General features: G+C 42.7%; 1 protein-coding gene across 2 annotated transcripts in view; it reads left to right on the top strand.

The window, feature by feature from the left end:
* Positions 1-6,183: 6,183 nt before the first annotated feature.
* Positions 6,184-18,446, top strand: part of PLGRKT (plasminogen receptor with a C-terminal lysine) — a 74,502-nt gene continuing 62,239 nt past the window's right edge. The window contains exons 1-3 of one of the 2 annotated variants that reach the window (XM_017506855.2): positions 6,184-6,330; positions 7,424-7,549; positions 9,437-9,523. In XM_017506855.2, the coding sequence (XP_017362344.1) occupies positions 9,443-9,523 (81 nt within the window). In that variant the 5' untranslated portion in view covers positions 6,184-6,330; positions 7,424-7,549; positions 9,437-9,442. Of the gene's footprint in view, positions 6,487-7,423; positions 7,550-9,436; positions 9,524-18,446 lie in introns of both variants that reach the window. The other variant, XM_017506856.2, reaches the window with a different exon arrangement.

The raw sequence follows: 18,446 nt of genomic DNA, 5'->3' as shown, positions 1-18,446 counted from the left end.
AGCTCTCCAAATCCCCTCATTTAGGGATTTTTATGGGGACTTCATCATGCACACTTCAGCAATTGTTAACTCAATCTTCAGCCCTTCTCCCCTTTTCACAGGATGGGATAGGGGCTGAAAGTTCCAAGCTTCTAATATGGCTTGGTCATTCTTGTGACTAGCCCCCATCTAGAAGCCCATCAAGAGTCACTTCTTGAGAACAAAAGATGCCCCTATCACTAAGGAAATTCCAAGGGATCAGGAGCTCTGTGTCAAGAACTGGAGTCAAAGATCACATAGAACAAAAGATACACCTAGCACACCTCTCACTCAGGAAGTTACAAGGGTTTTAGGAGCTATGTGCTGGAAAATGGGGACAGAAACTAAATGTATATTTGTTATAATATCACATATAATAAGGTAGATCATTTTACTCATCAGAGTTCAGGAACTATTCTCTGTCATTTTTGTATAAATTCGGAGTAGGAGACTAGGTTGAATTTCACAGGACTGCAGGAGGCTGAGATTCACAGGCTGAGAATGCGGTCGTGTGAGTTGCATGGGCTTCAAGAGAATGAAGTTAACAGGAGGGTTAGGATAGTGCTATAGTGACCTCACAGTTAAGAAGGAGGATAGATATAAGCGGCTACTGTGAGTGGAAAAAAATAGGAAAGAGAGAAGTATCTAGAGAAGATTTTAGGAGTTTCTTGTTCAATATGCTGTGTGAAGCATTTGTGGGGACTCCTTAAGAAAGCGTAAGGTGAAGACCCTCATTATTCTTCAGTGGTTCAGGCATTCAGTTTATGTTTTCTTGAAATGCTATTATATGCTTGGACTGAACCATGTGAAGCCTCAGTTTTATTCAGGTCACACTGTGAAATATAATCATTCTCAGGTCAAAAAAGCTTCCTTGACTTTGCTGCCCCTTACATTTTTATCTTCTCCAATGTCTTTTTTTTTTTTTGAGACAGAGTCTCACTGTGTCGCCTAGGCTGGAGTGCAGTGGTGCTATCTCAGCTCCCTGCAAGCTCCACCTCCTGAGTTCAAGAGATTCTCCTGCCTCAGCCTCCTGAGTAGCTAGGATTATAGGCATGGACCACCATGTCCAGCTAATTTTTGTATTTTTAGTAGAGATGATGGTGTTTCACCATGTTGGCCAGGATGCTCTCCATCTCCTGATCTCAGGTGATCCACCTGCCTCTGCCTCCCAAAGTGCTGGGATTACAGTCATGAGCCACTGTGCCCAGCCCAATTACTCCTTTTCATGACAAACATCGATAAACTCTATCATTACCTTTAAAAACTATAAAATTAACAACAAAAAAAACCCACACAAAATTATAATAAAGATTAAAATAGCAGTAATAGTAAAACATAGACCATTTAAAAAATCAGACCCTATTTTTGTGATTTACACATATTAGCTCATTTAAATCTTACAACAATCCTATAAGGAAGGTACTGTTATTGCTTCTATTTTACAGATGTGGACACTGAGGCAGAGAGCTTAAGTAACTTGTCTAAACAACACAGCAAGGAGATAGCACAGCTGGGATTTGAACCCAGATATCTGGCTCCAATGTCTATGCACTTAACTGTTGTGCAAGGGTGTGGTGAAATTAGCATCCTTATTCACTGCTGGCATGGTGTATTTATTCAACCCCAAAAAGTTAAACATAGAGTTACCATATGACGCAGCCATTCCTCTTCTACATATATATCCAAGAGGATTGAAAACAGACATTCACACAAAAACTTAGCAGCATTATTTATAATAGCATAAAAATAGGAACAATCCAAATGACCCACAATGTTGAATAAACAAAATGTGGTATATCCATACATTGGAATACAGAGATAAAAAGATATTAAGTACTGGTACATGCTACAACTTGGAGGAACCTTGAAAATATTATACTAAATAAAAGAAACCAGACACAGAAGGCCATAGATTATAGGTTGTATTTATATAAAATGTCCAGAATAGGCAAATCTATAAAAACAGAAAGTAGATTAGGAGTCTCCAGAAACTGGGGAATGGGAAGTGACTGTTAATGGGTATGAGGTTTCTTTCAGGGGTGATGAAAATGTTATGGAATTAGTGGTGATGGTTGTAAAACTTTTTGAATATATTAAAAACCATTAAATTGTACGTTTTAAGGTGGTACATTTTATGGTTGTAAATTTTATATCTCAATTTAAAAAAATCTCTAGGTAGGGAGAGAACAGGATCTGAGTCCATTGATGCCATTGTATTACACTGCCACATGGTGTCACCGTAGAGGAATGGACAAAGTCCAAAGAAGGCTTACACAAAGCTTGTGTCCGGGTCATGTCCAAGGTACAGAGGTGCCCCAGGGTTGGAGTGAAGATTAAAATCCAAATTTTGGGGAGCATCATCGCAGAATGATTTAATATTAAGGAGCTTCTAGCCTCAGTTCCACACTGTGCAACTATTTGCAGTCCTTCACAGACTGAAGTTCTTGGCTAAACCTGGTTCCCAGATCAATGGGTAAATTCAAATCCTTGTGAAAGCATCTCTCTTAAAAGGAGATATCTCTAGGCACATCTTAAACTTCCAAACACTTTATTTTTTGAAAAACTGCTTCTTTATGGAGGTCCAAGGAAATATTGAGCAATTTTGCTGTCCTGGAATAGGGAACATCAAATGAGTTGAGGATTTTACATCAATTTTCTTTAAAATATTTATCTACTTAACTCAGTGTATACACATATATACATAAATATTTATGTGTGTGTGTATATATATATATATATATATATATATATATCTCCAGCAATGGAAGTTGTTATATAGACACTTATTGAAAATCCTTTAGCTGTTAAAAATGTAAATGTAGGGCCGGGCGCGGTGGCTCATGCCTGTAATCCCAGCACTTTGGGAGGCCGAAGCGGGTGGATCACGAGGTCAAGATATCGAGACCATCCTGGTCAACAAGGTGAAACCCCGCCTCTACTAAAAATACAAAAAATTAGCTGGGCATGGTGGCGCGTGCCTGTAATCCCAGCTACTCAGGAGGCTGAGGCAGGAGAATTGCCTGAACCCAGGAGGCGGAGGTTGTGGTGAGCCGAGATCGCACCATTGCACTCCAGCCTGGGTAACAAGAGTGAAACTCCGTCTCAAACAAACAAAAAAAAAAGTAAATGTAAATGCAATGTAGCAACATAAAAATCCTCACACTATAATGCAAGATGATATAAAACACATATATGTGTAAAAATATACACATATAAATTCAAAAATTCATACAACTGAAAATAATTCATATACTTGTTAAAGTTATATGCCATTTGATACTGAAATAAATTTCCTTTTACCCTCTTACTCCACATTTTATAAAATGTGTCCAATATCTATACCAAGACTTTTTTCTCAATTCCCTGGGCATATTTTTCTATGGTCACTTTTTTCCACTTATGTTTTAAAATTATGAACAACATCATACATACAAGAATATTTATAATGTGTGTGTTCAGGTTAAGGTGTATCCATCAGGAATCAGTGGTTTGACTAAAGAGATTTAGTGAAGCCACTACTTAAAAGGGCCAAGTTAAGAAAACCATCCAGGTGAGGCATCCAGAGTCTAGCAACAGCAGGAAGATTGTGCTCTCTCTAGGCTACATAGTAAGGGGAAAAAGTGTTTCCAGAGGCCATGGTGTTGGAGCCATGGAGAAGGGACCACTTGCCAAGAGCTGCAGTTGTGGAGAAACACAACCAATGCCAGATACTCAGCCCCAAACAGAGAAAGAACAGAGAAAATATACCCTGATGTCTTTTTCCTCCTGCCTCCCATCTGCCTGAATGCCTCCCACAGTCCAAATCCAAATGGAAACCAGCTGAGGAGAGCCCAGGTGATGCTGTACAAAGAGATCAGCTTAATTAGATCTTGACCTTGGGCTGCAGTGTTCATCCTTGCAGAGTCAGTGTTAGCAAGAATCCTGCTAAGTCACTTTAGCAAGGATTTCCCCTACCCTTGATTTCTCTTAGTAATTTTCCATTCACTACCCCCACCCTCACTACCTGCTCCTTGGCTATAAATCCCCACTTATCCTTACTATATTCAGAATTGAGCCCAGTTCTTTACCAAGGTCTCTTTTCCCCGTTTCAAAAGGTGATGAATAAAAATCTATTTTTACTCCTTTAACCTATTGTCCAGCTTTGATTTTCCTTAACAAGCCCCATCAGCCACCATGTTGCCTTGAGGTGATGTCAGTTCAGGTATATTCTCACCTAGAAGCTACATTGTAATATTTATCTCCACCAGTACCCTTCATGCAGGGTAATAGGAAAAGAGGGTCAGGGAAGAAGTAATTAACATTTTAAATGTAGAGCTTCTAGAATTTCTGCCTCTATAGCTTGTTGCAAGGCTAAAATTAATAATCATAGCTTCCTACTCATTTACTTACGTTTTCCTTTCCCTATGCCAGCACCTAGGTAGATCAGGATTTTTTTCCTGGTATGGTGCGTGAACACTTGAATTTCTGCATGACCTGAAATTTCTGCATCAATTCGGTTATCTGATAATCATTATTATTGTACATGGTAGGGTTAAGAAGTGCCCAGTGAATCTCTAGGTGTCATTCGTACTTCTCATGCCCTCAATATATAGATGTAACCCAATTTCCCGTTGGTAATTGGGATCAATCATCCCATTCTACCACTATGGGGAACCAAAATGACCAGAGGGCAGTTTCAGCTTTCAATTTAATGAATTGTAATTCAGTTCCATTCAATCCAGTGACTGGGTCATCTAGCGGAAGCATTTCTTCCTTCGGATCTAGGCTTCCAAACACAATAAGCCCAAGCTTGTAGAAATGATGTGCTGGGTATTTTCTATTTATCCCTCCAGGCATTGTGCCTAGGAGGCTGACCTCCATAGCCTGCATAGACCTAGCTCCCTTGTCTTCTGGCTTCCTGGTGGATCCAGCCAATGGAAGACCCTAGTTGGATATCAGAGCTGGGAGAACAGAGAGCTGGGTCTCCTCCACTCTGTCCCTGCTTTGGTCCTAGCATTGGCTACAACTATAGAATCTCACCCTACTTGGTGAAAAGTTGGCATTGCTTGCTTTCCTCTACTTAACAACATAGTTCCAGTTGATTACTCTCTCCTACAACCACAGCTACCGATCTCGCCTGGTTTTAGTAACTCCTCCCTTCCCCCATCCCCTCAGCCCTAGAGTTAGTAACAGCTCCCTGCTGTTACTGGTTACTACTGTTTATTGAAGGCTATGTGCCAGACACTGTGCTAAGTGCCTACGTATATTATCTCATTTAGTCCTCACAACCCTATAGATGGCTTTAGTCCTATTGCACAGGTGACAGTCACAGAGTGACAATGACAGAGCTAGAAATTGAAGGTAGGTGTGTTGATGCTAAAGTCTGTGCACTCAAATACGATTCCTTACTTCTTGTACCAGTTGTTAACCTCCCTTAAAGAGTGTCAAAGCTCCACAAGGCTTTGCTCCTGGTAACCCGCCCATTCCCACAACTGGAGAAGAGATGCTGTTGCAATTTCCCCATCCAGCCATCCAACAAATAGTATCTGGAATGTGGGACCCACGCTCCAGAATCCTGAGGGCTGCTGTTGAGAGCATCAGGACGCGCCCAGGAGGTCAGGGCGGTGTTCACTCACAGGCTGAGCCTAGAGGAGGTTACATGACTACTCCGCCGCTGTGGTGGTGAACAGCGACCTTCCTGAAGGCCCAAGACTGATGAAGTTCATGCTATTTTTCCAAGCCATTTGGTAGCAAAGAACAGAGTGCCAACAATTCAAGTATTCTCTCAATGAGGCTGGGAGAGAAACTTGGCTTACTCAAGATAGAAATTGCTAGTGAGATTGAGACGAGACAGACATCTCTCATAGCACCAGGGAAGAAAGACGGTTCTGTCCAAAAGAGAATGAATAATTTTGGTCAAGTCTGTTTTTTTTCGTTCTCGGCTTATCTTTATGCTTCTTTAATAGTGGCAATTTAACAGATAAGGGAACAGAGGCATTATAACTGAGAATTCCACTCCACTTCCTCGGCCTCCTCTCAAAAAACTGGCAGGCGAGTTGCGGCGGCTTTTAAGTTGCCCCTTTTAGCCTGCCCCTCCCACATCCGGTTGCCGGGCGCCTCTCCCGGAAGAACACACCAGGCTTCTCCCGTAGGCGTGCTGGCCCTTTAAAGAAGCTGACGGCTGCCCGGATTGGCTGAGGCACGTCATCTATTATGGCTCGGCTCCAATCCCGAGGCTGGGTGGGGCGAGGCCGGGTCCCAGCCGCGGGCGAAAGGACCCCGGGCCTGGGGGCCACTGCACGGGCCGCCTGGTCCCCGCGCCTCCGCTGCCCAGTGAGTGAACACCGGCCGCAGGCGGGTGGGGGAAGGATCATCCCGGCCACGTCAGCCAGCGGGATCTCCTGCGCTCCGGGCTTGCCAGGCCGCGCTGGGCGCCCGCTCCTCGTGAGCGCGGGCCCTTGGCTCTCGCACTGCCCCTGGTGCTGATAGGTATTGCCAACCTCATTCCATTAGAGTGCGTTCTTGTCGCCTGGAGTGGACTCGGGATCTCTCCGTAGCGTTATAACAGAGTTGAGAAAAACTGGCAGAGTGCTATCAACAGAAATCAGCACATCATTGCGGGAAATACCTAAATTACAGTAATTGGCCTTGGGGAGTGTGAGGGTGGTGGTAATTAAGAAAACCTCCGGAAGCTGTAGGCTCCGAGCTGGTATTTGCTGGGGGAAGTGGCTTAGTTTGAATGTAATGCAAATATTTATGGAAAGTGATTGTGGTGAGACGGTCAGTCATACATTTAGGTATTGTGTCATTTGATTAGGAAGTAAGTCAGCGCAGTAATTCCGATGACAATTCATGGAATTAATCCCCCCCGCCCCACCAAGTAAAATCAAATGCAGGTACTCAGGGGTGACCAGAAAAAAAGGCTGTGTGGAACTTGCATCCTCCACCTCCCCCCACCCCCCAAGAAATACACCTTTCCATAGTAATCCATAGCTCACCTGAGGCAGGGCTGAAGCATTAAAGACCCCTTTCAAGATCTCAGAAGGAATCAAAGGGAAAATGAAGGCAGAGGGATTGAAATCAGCATTCTCTGCAAAGCATCACTCTGAGACACAGTGATGTTTAAACTGTATAAGTAGCAAGACATTTTTTACCCATGGTAAAAAGTGTTAGAATTTTTTAAAGACTTACCTTATGCAAATGTGTGAAATCAAAGTTATCCCTATTGCAAGGTCAACTTTTGTTTATTTTCTGATATGTATTTTGTGAGCAAGAGGAGATAGCTGAAAGCGTTCTGGACACCCTAGGGAATATTCCCAGACTTTGGGAAATGACTGTCAGGAATGGGGAAGTTGGGAAAGGAGAGGAGGTTGAAAATAGGGAACTCCAGGGTGAAATTTACAAGGTGTGGTACATTTATTCTCAGGTGTTGTTTCCCATAAGGAAGCTCTTCTTCCTGCTTGGCTTTCACCTTTAACCCTTCCACCTGGGAGCGTCCTCCAACACACTCAAACTACGAGTCCAGACCCAAGAAAGCAAGGCCCAGAAAGAGGTAAGTCTAAATACTAACTTCCTAGACAGGGTTTCTTTCCCAGATGACTGACATGAGGACTGTCTCCCTTTTCAGGGGCGATCCCACCCCCTTATAAACAGGAGCACTTTAAAGCACACAGCTCTGTGATATACAGGGTGTGTGGAGGAATGGTACTAGAGGACAGTTATTTTCTTTATAAATGTTTGCCGCAGGTGTAAAAATGTAGTTATCCACTCCTATGTTCAGAAGAAAAATAAGGACTGGGAAGTGGCCTGAGCCACAGTTTTTCTTACATCTCTCATGCTTTGTGTAAACATTTAAGGGAAGTAGACATGAAGGAAACTGTCAAGATGAATAATATCTTGCTCCTAACCTCAGGCAGGTTCTGGTCTGCTGTTAGAGATGAGTCACATGGGGCTGTCAAGGTTTGGAGAAAGGAAAGAACTGCCAAATCGCCCTGCTCTCAGTGAGTGGCCTCTAACTCTGGTCACAGGGTGCTGGAGTGGCACAGTGGCAGAGGAGGAGGGAAACCTCACCACCTCAGGCCTGTTCAGCACTGTGCCTCTTCATCCTGGTAAGTGGTTTGGTATTCTGTGCTCAGCTTTGAAGCTGACATGTATTTTGTGAGCAAGAGGAGGTAGCTGAAATTGTTTCAGCACAGAGCCCTGAAACTCCAGGGTGTGTCCTTGCCCAGAATACAAGGAAGTCACTGAAGTCTTGCTTACAGCTCCCACTCACCTGGAATCCCGTTAGCAGGGATAACCCATCTGTCACGACATGAAATACCCTCTCTCCTCATCTTCTTCTCGGCCAGAACCCAGAAATTCCTGCTGAGGATATATAAAGCAGAAGCGCTGTCTGGGCTTCCCACAGAATATTTGTGAATCCTGGCTATAATGAATTAGGACTGGCTGTTCTTACCTAAGGTTCACAAACCTACTCAACAGCCTGTTAAAGAGAAAAGATATCAGCAACATTGTTGAGAAGGGTAGAGCAGTTGTAACTTTCCCTGAGTTTTTCAATATTATGAAATGCAACCAACAACTAACTCAAGATCTTCTTTACCCACGCAGTTGGATTAAGAACAAAAATTGGAGTTCTGTTTCATGTAGAGTTGACAGCCCACTTAAAAACTTATATAAGATAGACACTACGGTGTATTCGTCTAAAAAGTCCATTCCCAGGATGTTTAAGTATTGTATGTTTTTCCATTTTTGAGGACTTTAGTACATACTAGCTTGGAGAGACTGAAAGTGAAGCTGGAGGAAGGAGGATGGTTAAGGCTGTCAGCAGTGGGTGGATGGAAATAAGAGGCATGAAGGAGACGGACAGGGACTGTGGTGGGATAATAGGAAGAATAGCTGATTTATTGACCTTCAGACAGCTCAATCTTCTTAAAATGAAAATGTAAAGAGCACAAAGAAATATGTTCTCAAGATGCACAAGGCATCTTCTGAATCACCCTTCCTCAGATGCAAAGGTTCTGGTGTCTAACTGTACGGAGGTAAGAGGCTGGATGGTATCCACCCTGCCCCTCACGAAAAAAGGGAGTTGTTTTTCTCTTCAAGAATTCAGTTCTTCAAGATTTATGATGGAAAAAAAAGAAAAATCAGGAAACAGCCACATACTTACAGAGCAGGGAAAGATTTTGGAAATTATTATCCAGTTCAGTCAGTTGGTGTTAGGTGAGTAAAATGATGGCCAGACTCTTTAAGTATACCTGAGGTCAGGCAGCTAGTTGGGAGCAAGGAATAGAATCCACACTGTGGTGTGGCTAGATCAGAAATTTTCCTTTTTTTTTTTTTTTTTTTTACTTTGTCATAAGCCCAAGGTAGCTCAAAGCAGAGCATACAAGGATGCATGTAGTATATTATTAGACATCTCTTTGCTTTTTTAAAATTTTAGGTCAAGATGGGGTTTATATTTTCAAAATCTATGAATGAAAACATGAAAAATCAAAAGGAGTTCATGCTTATGAATGCTCGACTTCAGGTATGTTTTAAAATAATTAAGCTATTATGTTACAATGTTTAAAGTTACTACCACATGTGTTCCAACCCTATATTCTCTTTGATCCCCCAAAATAAAATGTTCTTGGGCTGCATCCTCAAAACCAAGATGAAATGGATTACTAATTATCTGGTGAGTGGGCTAGTTTAAATCTCCAATCCAGATAAACTTGTGTAAAAACTTCCATTCTGCAGGAAGAGATAACTGCTTAGAGTATGTGTTGCACAGACTCATGCCCCCTACCCCCAAAGATAGTGTTTGCGATGGGGAAATTATCCTGGATTATGCAGATGGGTTCATTGTCATCTCAAAGGCCTTTTTTTGTTTTTTTCTTTTGAGATGGAGTCTCACTGTGTTGCCCAGGCTGGAGTGCTTGGCTCACTGCAACCTCTGCCTCCCAGGTTCAAGTGATTTTCGTGCCTCAGCCTCCCAAGTAGCTGGGATTACAGGCTTGAGCCATCACTCCTGGCTAATTTTTGTATAGAGACAAAGTTTCGCCATGTTGGCCAGGCTGGTCTCAAACTCCTGGCCTCAAATGATCCACCCGCCTCAGCCTCCCAAAATGCTGGGATTACAGGTATGTGTTCCTGGCCCAACAGGGTCTTTATAAGAGAAAGAAGAAAGCATGAGAGTCAGTGTTAGAGAGATTTGAAGATGCTACGCTGCTGACTTTGAAGATTCTGCAAGGGTCATGAGTCAAGCAATTCAGGAAGATCCTAGAGGCTGGAAAAGGCAAAGAAACAGATTATTTTGTAGACCCCTCACAGGGATGCAGTCCTGCCATCCCATTTTGGACTTCTTACCTCAGAACTATAAGATAATAGATTGGTGTTGTTTTAAACCACTAATTTTATATAATTTGTTATAGCCGCAATAGGAAACTAACATGAAGTGTGAAATCTTAACATTGGATTTAGACAATGGCTTGACAGAAAAGATCAAAGCACTGCAGAAGATTATCTAATTGCCTAATACAGGTTGTAAAAAACATTTTAAAATGTTGCAAGTCAAAAAATCAAGTCTTAAGTTTGACCTGAATTATTTTCCTAAGAGTTCAGACAAAGATAACTAGGCCTCTGTGGCCCAGTATGGCCCTGGGAGTAGAACGCCCTCCTGTAAGGCATGAAGCTAGTGGTTAAAAATGAGGACTAAAGCCAGACTGCCTGGGTTTGAATCCTAGTCCCGCCCTTGACTAACTGTGTGACTTGTGCCTCAGTCTCCTGATCTGTACACTGGTGGTAATAATACTCCTTTCAGAGGGATGTTTTAAAGATTAAAGATGAAATATAGTATATAGAATAATGCCTCAAGTTTTTAGAAAAATGCTTTCACCCCATAAGTATTTGTTGCTGTTGTTACTGTTGTTTTTAATGACTGACAAGAGTCATTAAAAACATAAGTTACGCAACAGTTGAAAAAATGGACAACTGAATTACTGTAACAGAGCAGTGATCTAGGGGAGACCAAGTATTAGGTTTACAAATCAGCCAAGTGTTGAATGCTTAGCATGTCCTTGTCAAAGACCTTTGGAAACTACAGGGTTTTTACTCTTATGTTGGTCCCCATGATGTCAGGATTTGTGAAGGGTCTAGGATTTTACCTTACTTGCAAGGTAACATGTTAGCCTGTTACAGAAGACTGGAGACACCTACATCAGAGTCAGAGGGCTTTATCACTCAAAGCACAGCAAGCAGCATGAGCGTGGTGGTGTTAATTCCCCACATCCACCAAAACTCAGTGAGGTGACAAAGATAGGCATGGCTGCAGTGACAGCTATGCACTCAGAGGATTTGTGTTACAGCTGAGTAACATAGAGCTTAGGGAACCTACTGCTTTCACAGTGGACCATGAGCAAGGGGTGGATTGTGGCAGGGGGAGAGTGTGGGAGCTACTTTCCTTGTAGTTGTCATGTCCTGGTTGACCCACCCCAAAATGGAGACCTCAGGCCTGGGAGTTACAAGCCTCCATGAGCCAGGAGTTCATTTTTAACTAGAGCTCAGCAGCAGACCAATGATTGCTTCCCCTTTCTGTTATGTGTTGAAATGTGTCCCTCCCAATTCATATGTTGAAGCCTTCACCCGTAGTACTTCAGAATGTGAACTTGTTTGGAGATAGGGTCTTTATAGAGGTAATCAAATTAAAATGAGGTCCTTAGAATGGGCTCTAATTCAGGGTGACTGATGGCTTTATGAGAAGAAGAAATTTGGACACAGGACCATACAGTTCATACTGAGACCATTCACTGGGAGCATACATTGTGAATATGAAGACAGCTGTGTACAAGCCAAGGAAAGGGGCCTGGAACAGTTGCTTATCTCACAGCCTTAGCCAGGAACAAACTCTGCAAACACCTTGATTTTAGATTTCTCCCCTCCAGACGAGAGACGATACATTTCTGCTGCATAAACCATCCAGTTTGTGGTCCTTTGTTATGGCAGCCCCAGCAAACTAATACAGGATGTATTTGGTGCCTGTGCCCAGCAGGTGGTGCTGCTGTACTGGGCAGTGGTCTCACTGGAGCTTGATGATTTTTCTCTTTCTCCCTGGGATTCTATGTTTCTGTTAGACCACCTGGAAAGGGTCTGGGAATCCCTGACTGGGAAGTCCCTTCTAGTCACTGTGAGTTTTATAATACAAGCATGTAATGCATCAATGTCATTGTACATTTGTATGTAGCCAGGAGGGAGAGTGTTGATACACGTCACAGTATCTTGAATTGGCTAAAGGTCCCTTTAATTCTTCTTCCTTGCTGTGAAGTTGGCTCACACTCTATCAGTTGAATTCAGGTACTTTTTCCTGCCTAGTCAAAACACAGACAGGGCCAAGCATGATACTCACTGTAATCCCAGCACACTGGGAGACCAAGACAGGAGGATTGCTTGAGTCCAAGAATTCAGGACTATCCTGGGCAACATAGTGAGACTCCTTCTCCATTAAAACATTTTTTAAAAATTAGCCAGGCATGGTATTACACGCCTGTAGTCCCAGCTACATAGGAGGCTGAGGTGGGAAGATTGTTTGAGCCCAGGAAGGTCAAGCCGTGATCATGCCACTGCACTCCAGCCTGGGTGACAGAGCGAGACCCTATCTCAAAAAAACAAAACAATGATAATAAAAGAACGGAGACCAAAGAGTTTAACATACGTATTTCAAGGGTGGTCATAGTTTAAAGAGATTATGCTGTCTCCACCTAGGGGAGAAATCAGAGTGTAAAGGGGCAGGGAGGACTTTTTGTCCTTTGACTTCTCGTTCCAGAATGGGTGCTGCTTCCTCTCTTGTGTTCTCTGGCTCTGGAGAGAACTGCCGCTCAGAGCCATCATTATTTCAGCCTTTGCTGGTGCCACTGCACAGCCCTTCAGTCTTTGGAGCTCTGGGCCACCCTAATGCTTAGCATTCTTGCCTTCCCTGGGACCAAGTAGACTTTGGCACCCGTGTCCAGTCCAACAAAGCCATAAAAGTTTGAGTCCCTCCCTTTGCTAATGTTCCCCAGGATACTTCCATAAAGCATCAGAAGTTGGAGGAGATGCAGGGGAGGGGTAAGGGAGTGGAGGGAGACAGCGGCTCAGTGCCAGTAAGCAAGGTTTTGTATTTACTTTCCGTTTCAAGTGACCTCCTGCCACTGAGCTCAACAAACAAGTTTCTGATGCTTTTAGTCTACCCACAATTCTCTACCCTCATTGCTGACATCATTTGTTTCAGCTTTAGGGATCCCTAGACTGAGTAGCCATAGCCATGTGGCCTTGTCTTTTGGTTGGAGCATGGGGCTTGCTGCTCCAGTGTCATGATAACATCCTTCCCTTCTCCCACCCCAGAGGGGAGGATGCCACCACCAAAGCACCATTAGGACACCATGTTTCAACCCTACCTTTTGTTGTTCAACCACATTTAACACATAGGACAGTGAATAACCCTTATTCCACTTCCCCATCCTCACCACCATCTAGGCAAGAGCATTTACTACCGTATCTCTGGGAATCTTCTCATGTCCTCTAACCCAGCCACCCAGGGCCCTGTCCCTTCTTTTCCAGAAAGTCAGATATCTCTACGAGCATCTCACCTTTGTCACCAAAACTATCAGGCCATGTAAAGTGTCTGGGATTTTATGCTGATTGCAAACAACGATAGTCTTATCTGTGGGCGATATGGTCCAAGAACCCCATTCGATACCTGAAATCATGGATAGTGCTGAAGCCTATGTATACTATGGTTCTCCTAGGACATATATACTTATGATAAAGTTTAATTTATAAATTAGCTACAGTAAGAGATTAACAATAACAAAAATAGAATAATTATAACAATATAATAAGTTATCTATGTTCTCTTCTCAAGATATCTTATTGTACTGTGCATCTTAGGCATATGATATTTTTCTTTTTTTAAATTATTATACTTTAAGTTCTGAGATACGTGTGCAGAATGTTCAGGTTTGTTACATAGGTATACATGTACCAGGGTGGTTTGCTGCACCCATGAACCCGTCATCTACATTAGGTATTTCTTCTAATGCTATCCCTCCCCTTGGTCCCCACCCTCCAACAGGCCCCAGTGTGTGATGTTCCCCTCCCTGTGCCCATATGTTCTCATTGTTCAGCTCCCACTTATGAGTGAGTACATGGGGTATTTGGTTTTCTGTTCCTGTGTTAGTTTGCTGAGAATGATGGTTTCCAGCTTCATCCATGTCCCTGCAAAGGACATGAACTCATTCTTTTTTATGGCTGCATAGTATTCCATGGTGTATATGTGTGACATTTTCTTTATCCAGTCTATCATTGATGGGCATTTGGGTTGGTTCCAAGTCTTTGCTATTGTGAATAGTGCTACTTTATGCATACGTGTGCATGTGTATTTATAGTAGAACGATTTATAATCCTTTGGGTATATACCCAGTAATGAGATTGCTGGATCATATGGTATTTCTAGTTCTAGATCCTTGAGGAATCGCCACACTGTCTTCCACAATGGTTGAACTAATTTACACTCCCACCAACAGTGTAAAAGTGTTCCTATTTCTCCACATCCTCTCCAGCATCTGTTGTGTCTTGTCTTTTTAATGATTGCCATTCTAACTAGCATGAGATGGTATCTCACTGTGGTTTTGATTTGCATTTCTCTAGTGACCAGTGATGAGCTTTTTTTTTCATATGTTTGTTGGCTGCATAAATGTCTTCTTTTGAAAAGAGTCTGTTCATATCCTTCACCCTTTGAAGGATATGATAGGGTTCTTTTTTTTTCTTGTAAATTTAAGTTCCTTGTAGATTCTGGATATTAGCCCTTTGTCAGATGGGCTTTTTCTCCCGACCAGCTCGAGCATCCCAGGTTGACTTCAGACTGCTGTGCTGCCTGAATTTCAAACCAGTATAGCTTAGCTTGCTGGGCTCTGTAGAGGTGGGATTCACTGAGCAAGACCACTTGGCTCCCTGGCTTCAGCCCCCTTTCCAGGGGAGTGAACAGTTCTGTCTCGTTGCACTCCAGGTGCTACTGTGGTGCAAAAAAAACAAAAACAAAAACAAAAAACTCCTGCAGATAACTTGGTGTATGCCCAAATAGCCACCCAGTTTTGTGCTTAATACCCAGGGCCCTGGTGGTGTAGGCACCTGAGAAAATCTCCTGGTCTGTGGGTTGCAAAGACCATGGGAAAAGCATGATATCTGGGCCAGATGGCTCCGTCCCTCATGGCATGGTCCTTCACAGCTTTCCTTGGCTAGGGTAGGGAGTTCCCCAACTCCTTGCACTTCCCAGGTGAGACGATGCCCCACCCTGCTTCAGCTTACCCTCCGTGGGCTGCACCCACTGGCTAACTAGTTCCAATAAGGTGAGTTGGGTACCTCCTTTGGAAATGCAGAAATCACCTACCTTCTGCATTGGTCTCATTGGGAGTTGTAGACCCGAGCTGTTCCTATTTGGCCGTCTTGCTGGGGAATCCTTGATTTTTTTTCTTGTTGAGAACTTCACTCTTTCACTTAAAAGAAGCACTTTATGTCTTCTCTTTGTTATATCCAAATTGCCAGCATAACTACTGTTGCACTGTGGGGCTGTGGTTAAGTAAAACAAGGGTTACCTGAACACTAGGCACTGTGATGATGTGACAGCTGATCTGATAACTGAGATGGCTACTAAGTAACTAACAGGTAGATAGTGTGTACAGCTTGGCTACACTAGACAGGGGGATGATTCATGTCCTAGCTGGAATGGTGGGAGATTTTATCACACTACTCAGAGTGATAGGCAATTTAAAAATTATGAATTGTTTATTTGTGAAATTTTCTATTTAATATTTTCAGACTGAGGTTGACTAGGGGTAACTCAAACTATTGTAAAAAATGAAACTGTGGATAAGGGGGGACTGCTGTAGTAAATTGGCCTGTTATTATTTCATGTATGCTAGCAGAAGACTTTATTACTCGTAGCACAGGAAGGGGCATGCACTCCAAGTCTCATAGAGGAGATGAAGGAGAGCCTAGTTGGATGCTGGGATGGATGCGCTGGGTTTGTGACGTAGGCGAGGAACTTTGAGCTTGTTATCACTTTTATCATGAATGGCGGGAAGGTCTGCTCTTGGATTGGAAGGAGACGGTACTGAGGGAATGTGTTCTCTTTCTGGGTCCATGAGGGGGTGTAGCTTTAAGGGCAAAAATTTCCTGGCGCCATGCCCCACTCCCATCTCTCTCCATCCAGGAGATTCAACGGTTTATGTTTGAATTTTGCGGGCGCGGGAAGAAACTAAAAAATCACTCCAGCGGAAGTTCTAAGGAACTCCTTTCATTGGCCCAGGGTCTTGGAGAAGGTGGGGGTTCCTCCCAGGATAAATGTCCTATCCCACACACCTGGCCGGATTTCCCCTCTGGAATCCCCTTCCACACTCTTGGTGGAAGCCTTTCTCTTCTTCCCCTTTCCTTCTCTTTTCTCTACCTAAATAAAATCACCTTTCTGCAACACTTTTTGGGTCCGATATTCGCTTTACAAGCATACGGTCCAACTGCAGTGGCCCCACCACTTATTCCTTAAGAGGTTGGAGGCCGGCCGGGCGCGGTGGCTCAAGCCTGTAATCCCAGCACTTTGGGAGGCCGAGGCGGGTGGATCACGAGGTCAAGAGATCGAGACCATCCTGGTCAACATGGTGAAACCCCGTCTCTACTAAAAATACAAAACATTAGCTGGGCATGGTGGCGCGTGCCTGTAATCTCAGCTACTCAGGAGGCTGAGGCAGGAGAACTGCCTGAACTCAGGAGGCGGAGGTTGCGGTGAGCCGAGGTCGCACCATTGCACTCCAGCCTGGGTAACAAGAGTGAAACTCCGTCTAAAAAAAAAAAAAAAAAGAGGTTGGAGGCCAAGAACCCACAACGATCACCGGCATCCAAGAAAAAACATAGTTACAGAATCTCATCCCTCAAGGTTGCTTACTGCAAACACAACTCTGGGAAATGGCCCAGCTACAAGCAGTCAGGGCTGTGACCTTGTCCTACCCAGCAAGATTGTGCAGGAAGACTTGGCCCATGATGGATTGACTCTCCCAACATGTGTTGCTTAAGGTGACTAGGTTTTTCTTGTTGGTCATGATACACTTTATTTCTAATTTCAAGAAAGGGTAAGCAGGAGACTATATTCCAATATGGTTGAACCAGCCTTCTAACCCTAGAGATACTTGAGTTCTGATCCTTCCTGGGGTAGCTTAGAGAGGAACATCCTCATCTACAGCAGTTTTGGAAGATCAGACTGTTCCTTAAATGTGTCTTACTTGAGGGAATTAAACTTTCAGCACCATTCTAGGGTTTGGAGTTGTTCTTTACTTTTTTTGAAATATTTGATATATACCACAGAATATATTTATATTAAATTCAAGTTATGGAGCATAATAACATGAACACCAACAAATCTCCCACTAAACTTAAGAATTATGTTATGACAATATTCCTGAAGCTCCCTGGGGGTTCTCGTCCCTATCTGTTGAGTGAATCCAAATAGCTAATGCTGGGCTGACATTGACCTCATGTCTCAGCAGTCCCGAGGGTTAAAAGGACCCCACCAATGGAATGGACTTGACTACTGAATAGAAGGTGATGTCTGAGTAGGATGTTCAAAGATTAAGTTTAAAAAAAAATTCTGATTGAAATACCATGTCTAAATAACATCTTTAGCCTGTGATTTAGTCTTTTGGCTATTTTTCTATTTAATGGCACCTCTATGAAAAGGATAAATAGAAGAATTAAAGCAAAACATGTATTAAAGTAAAGCCTACTAAAATCTTACTGGAGTTTATTCTATATTTTTTGATTAAAAAAAGATAAATCACAGCTCAATAATTCCTTGTTAATGTTTTTTCTTTTGGGGGAAAAGACCACTCTCGATTCAACCCCATCTCTTATACCACTGGTCAGGATCTCAATCCTGGCTGAGCATTGGATTCATCCAGGGGCTTTTGAATGTTTGGGTGCCACCTCAGACCTTTACAGAGTTGTTATTTTAATCTCTCCAGGGGACTGCAATGCATGGCCTGGAGTGAGAATCATTTTTTTCCTTTCTTTTTCTGTGATGCTACATAATTATAATTGGTGATTGTGATTTAATAGAATCTACGTTGGAGATAGAAACCAATCAAGTTTTCAATTAATAGTAAGCCAATCAGGATATGAAATTAAATTAACTGCTGGAGTCTGATTAATCAAATGTATAAAAGGCCTCAAATCAAAAGGTTTTCTTTTTTTCACTAATTACTTTGGTTCAAATTGTGATGGTGAAGATTCATGCTACTAGTTATAATGATATTTTCAGATTATCAACAAATTTCAATTTCTTTCTAGCCTGTGTTAGGATAATAGATGAATGGTAAACTATCATTCATGTAAAAATGAATAGTTCCTTAAAATGCCACTAGGTGGCACACCTTGACTAATTTTATATCACC

This window comes from Cebus imitator, unplaced genomic scaffold (genome assembly GCF_001604975.1).
Source record: "Cebus imitator isolate Cc_AM_T3 unplaced genomic scaffold, Cebus_imitator-1.0 Scaffold364, whole genome shotgun sequence".
Lineage (NCBI taxonomy): Eukaryota > Metazoa > Chordata > Mammalia > Primates > Cebidae > Cebus > Cebus imitator.
Note: the sequence above shows the minus strand (reverse complement) of the source record. Positions and strands in the feature narration are given on the sequence as shown.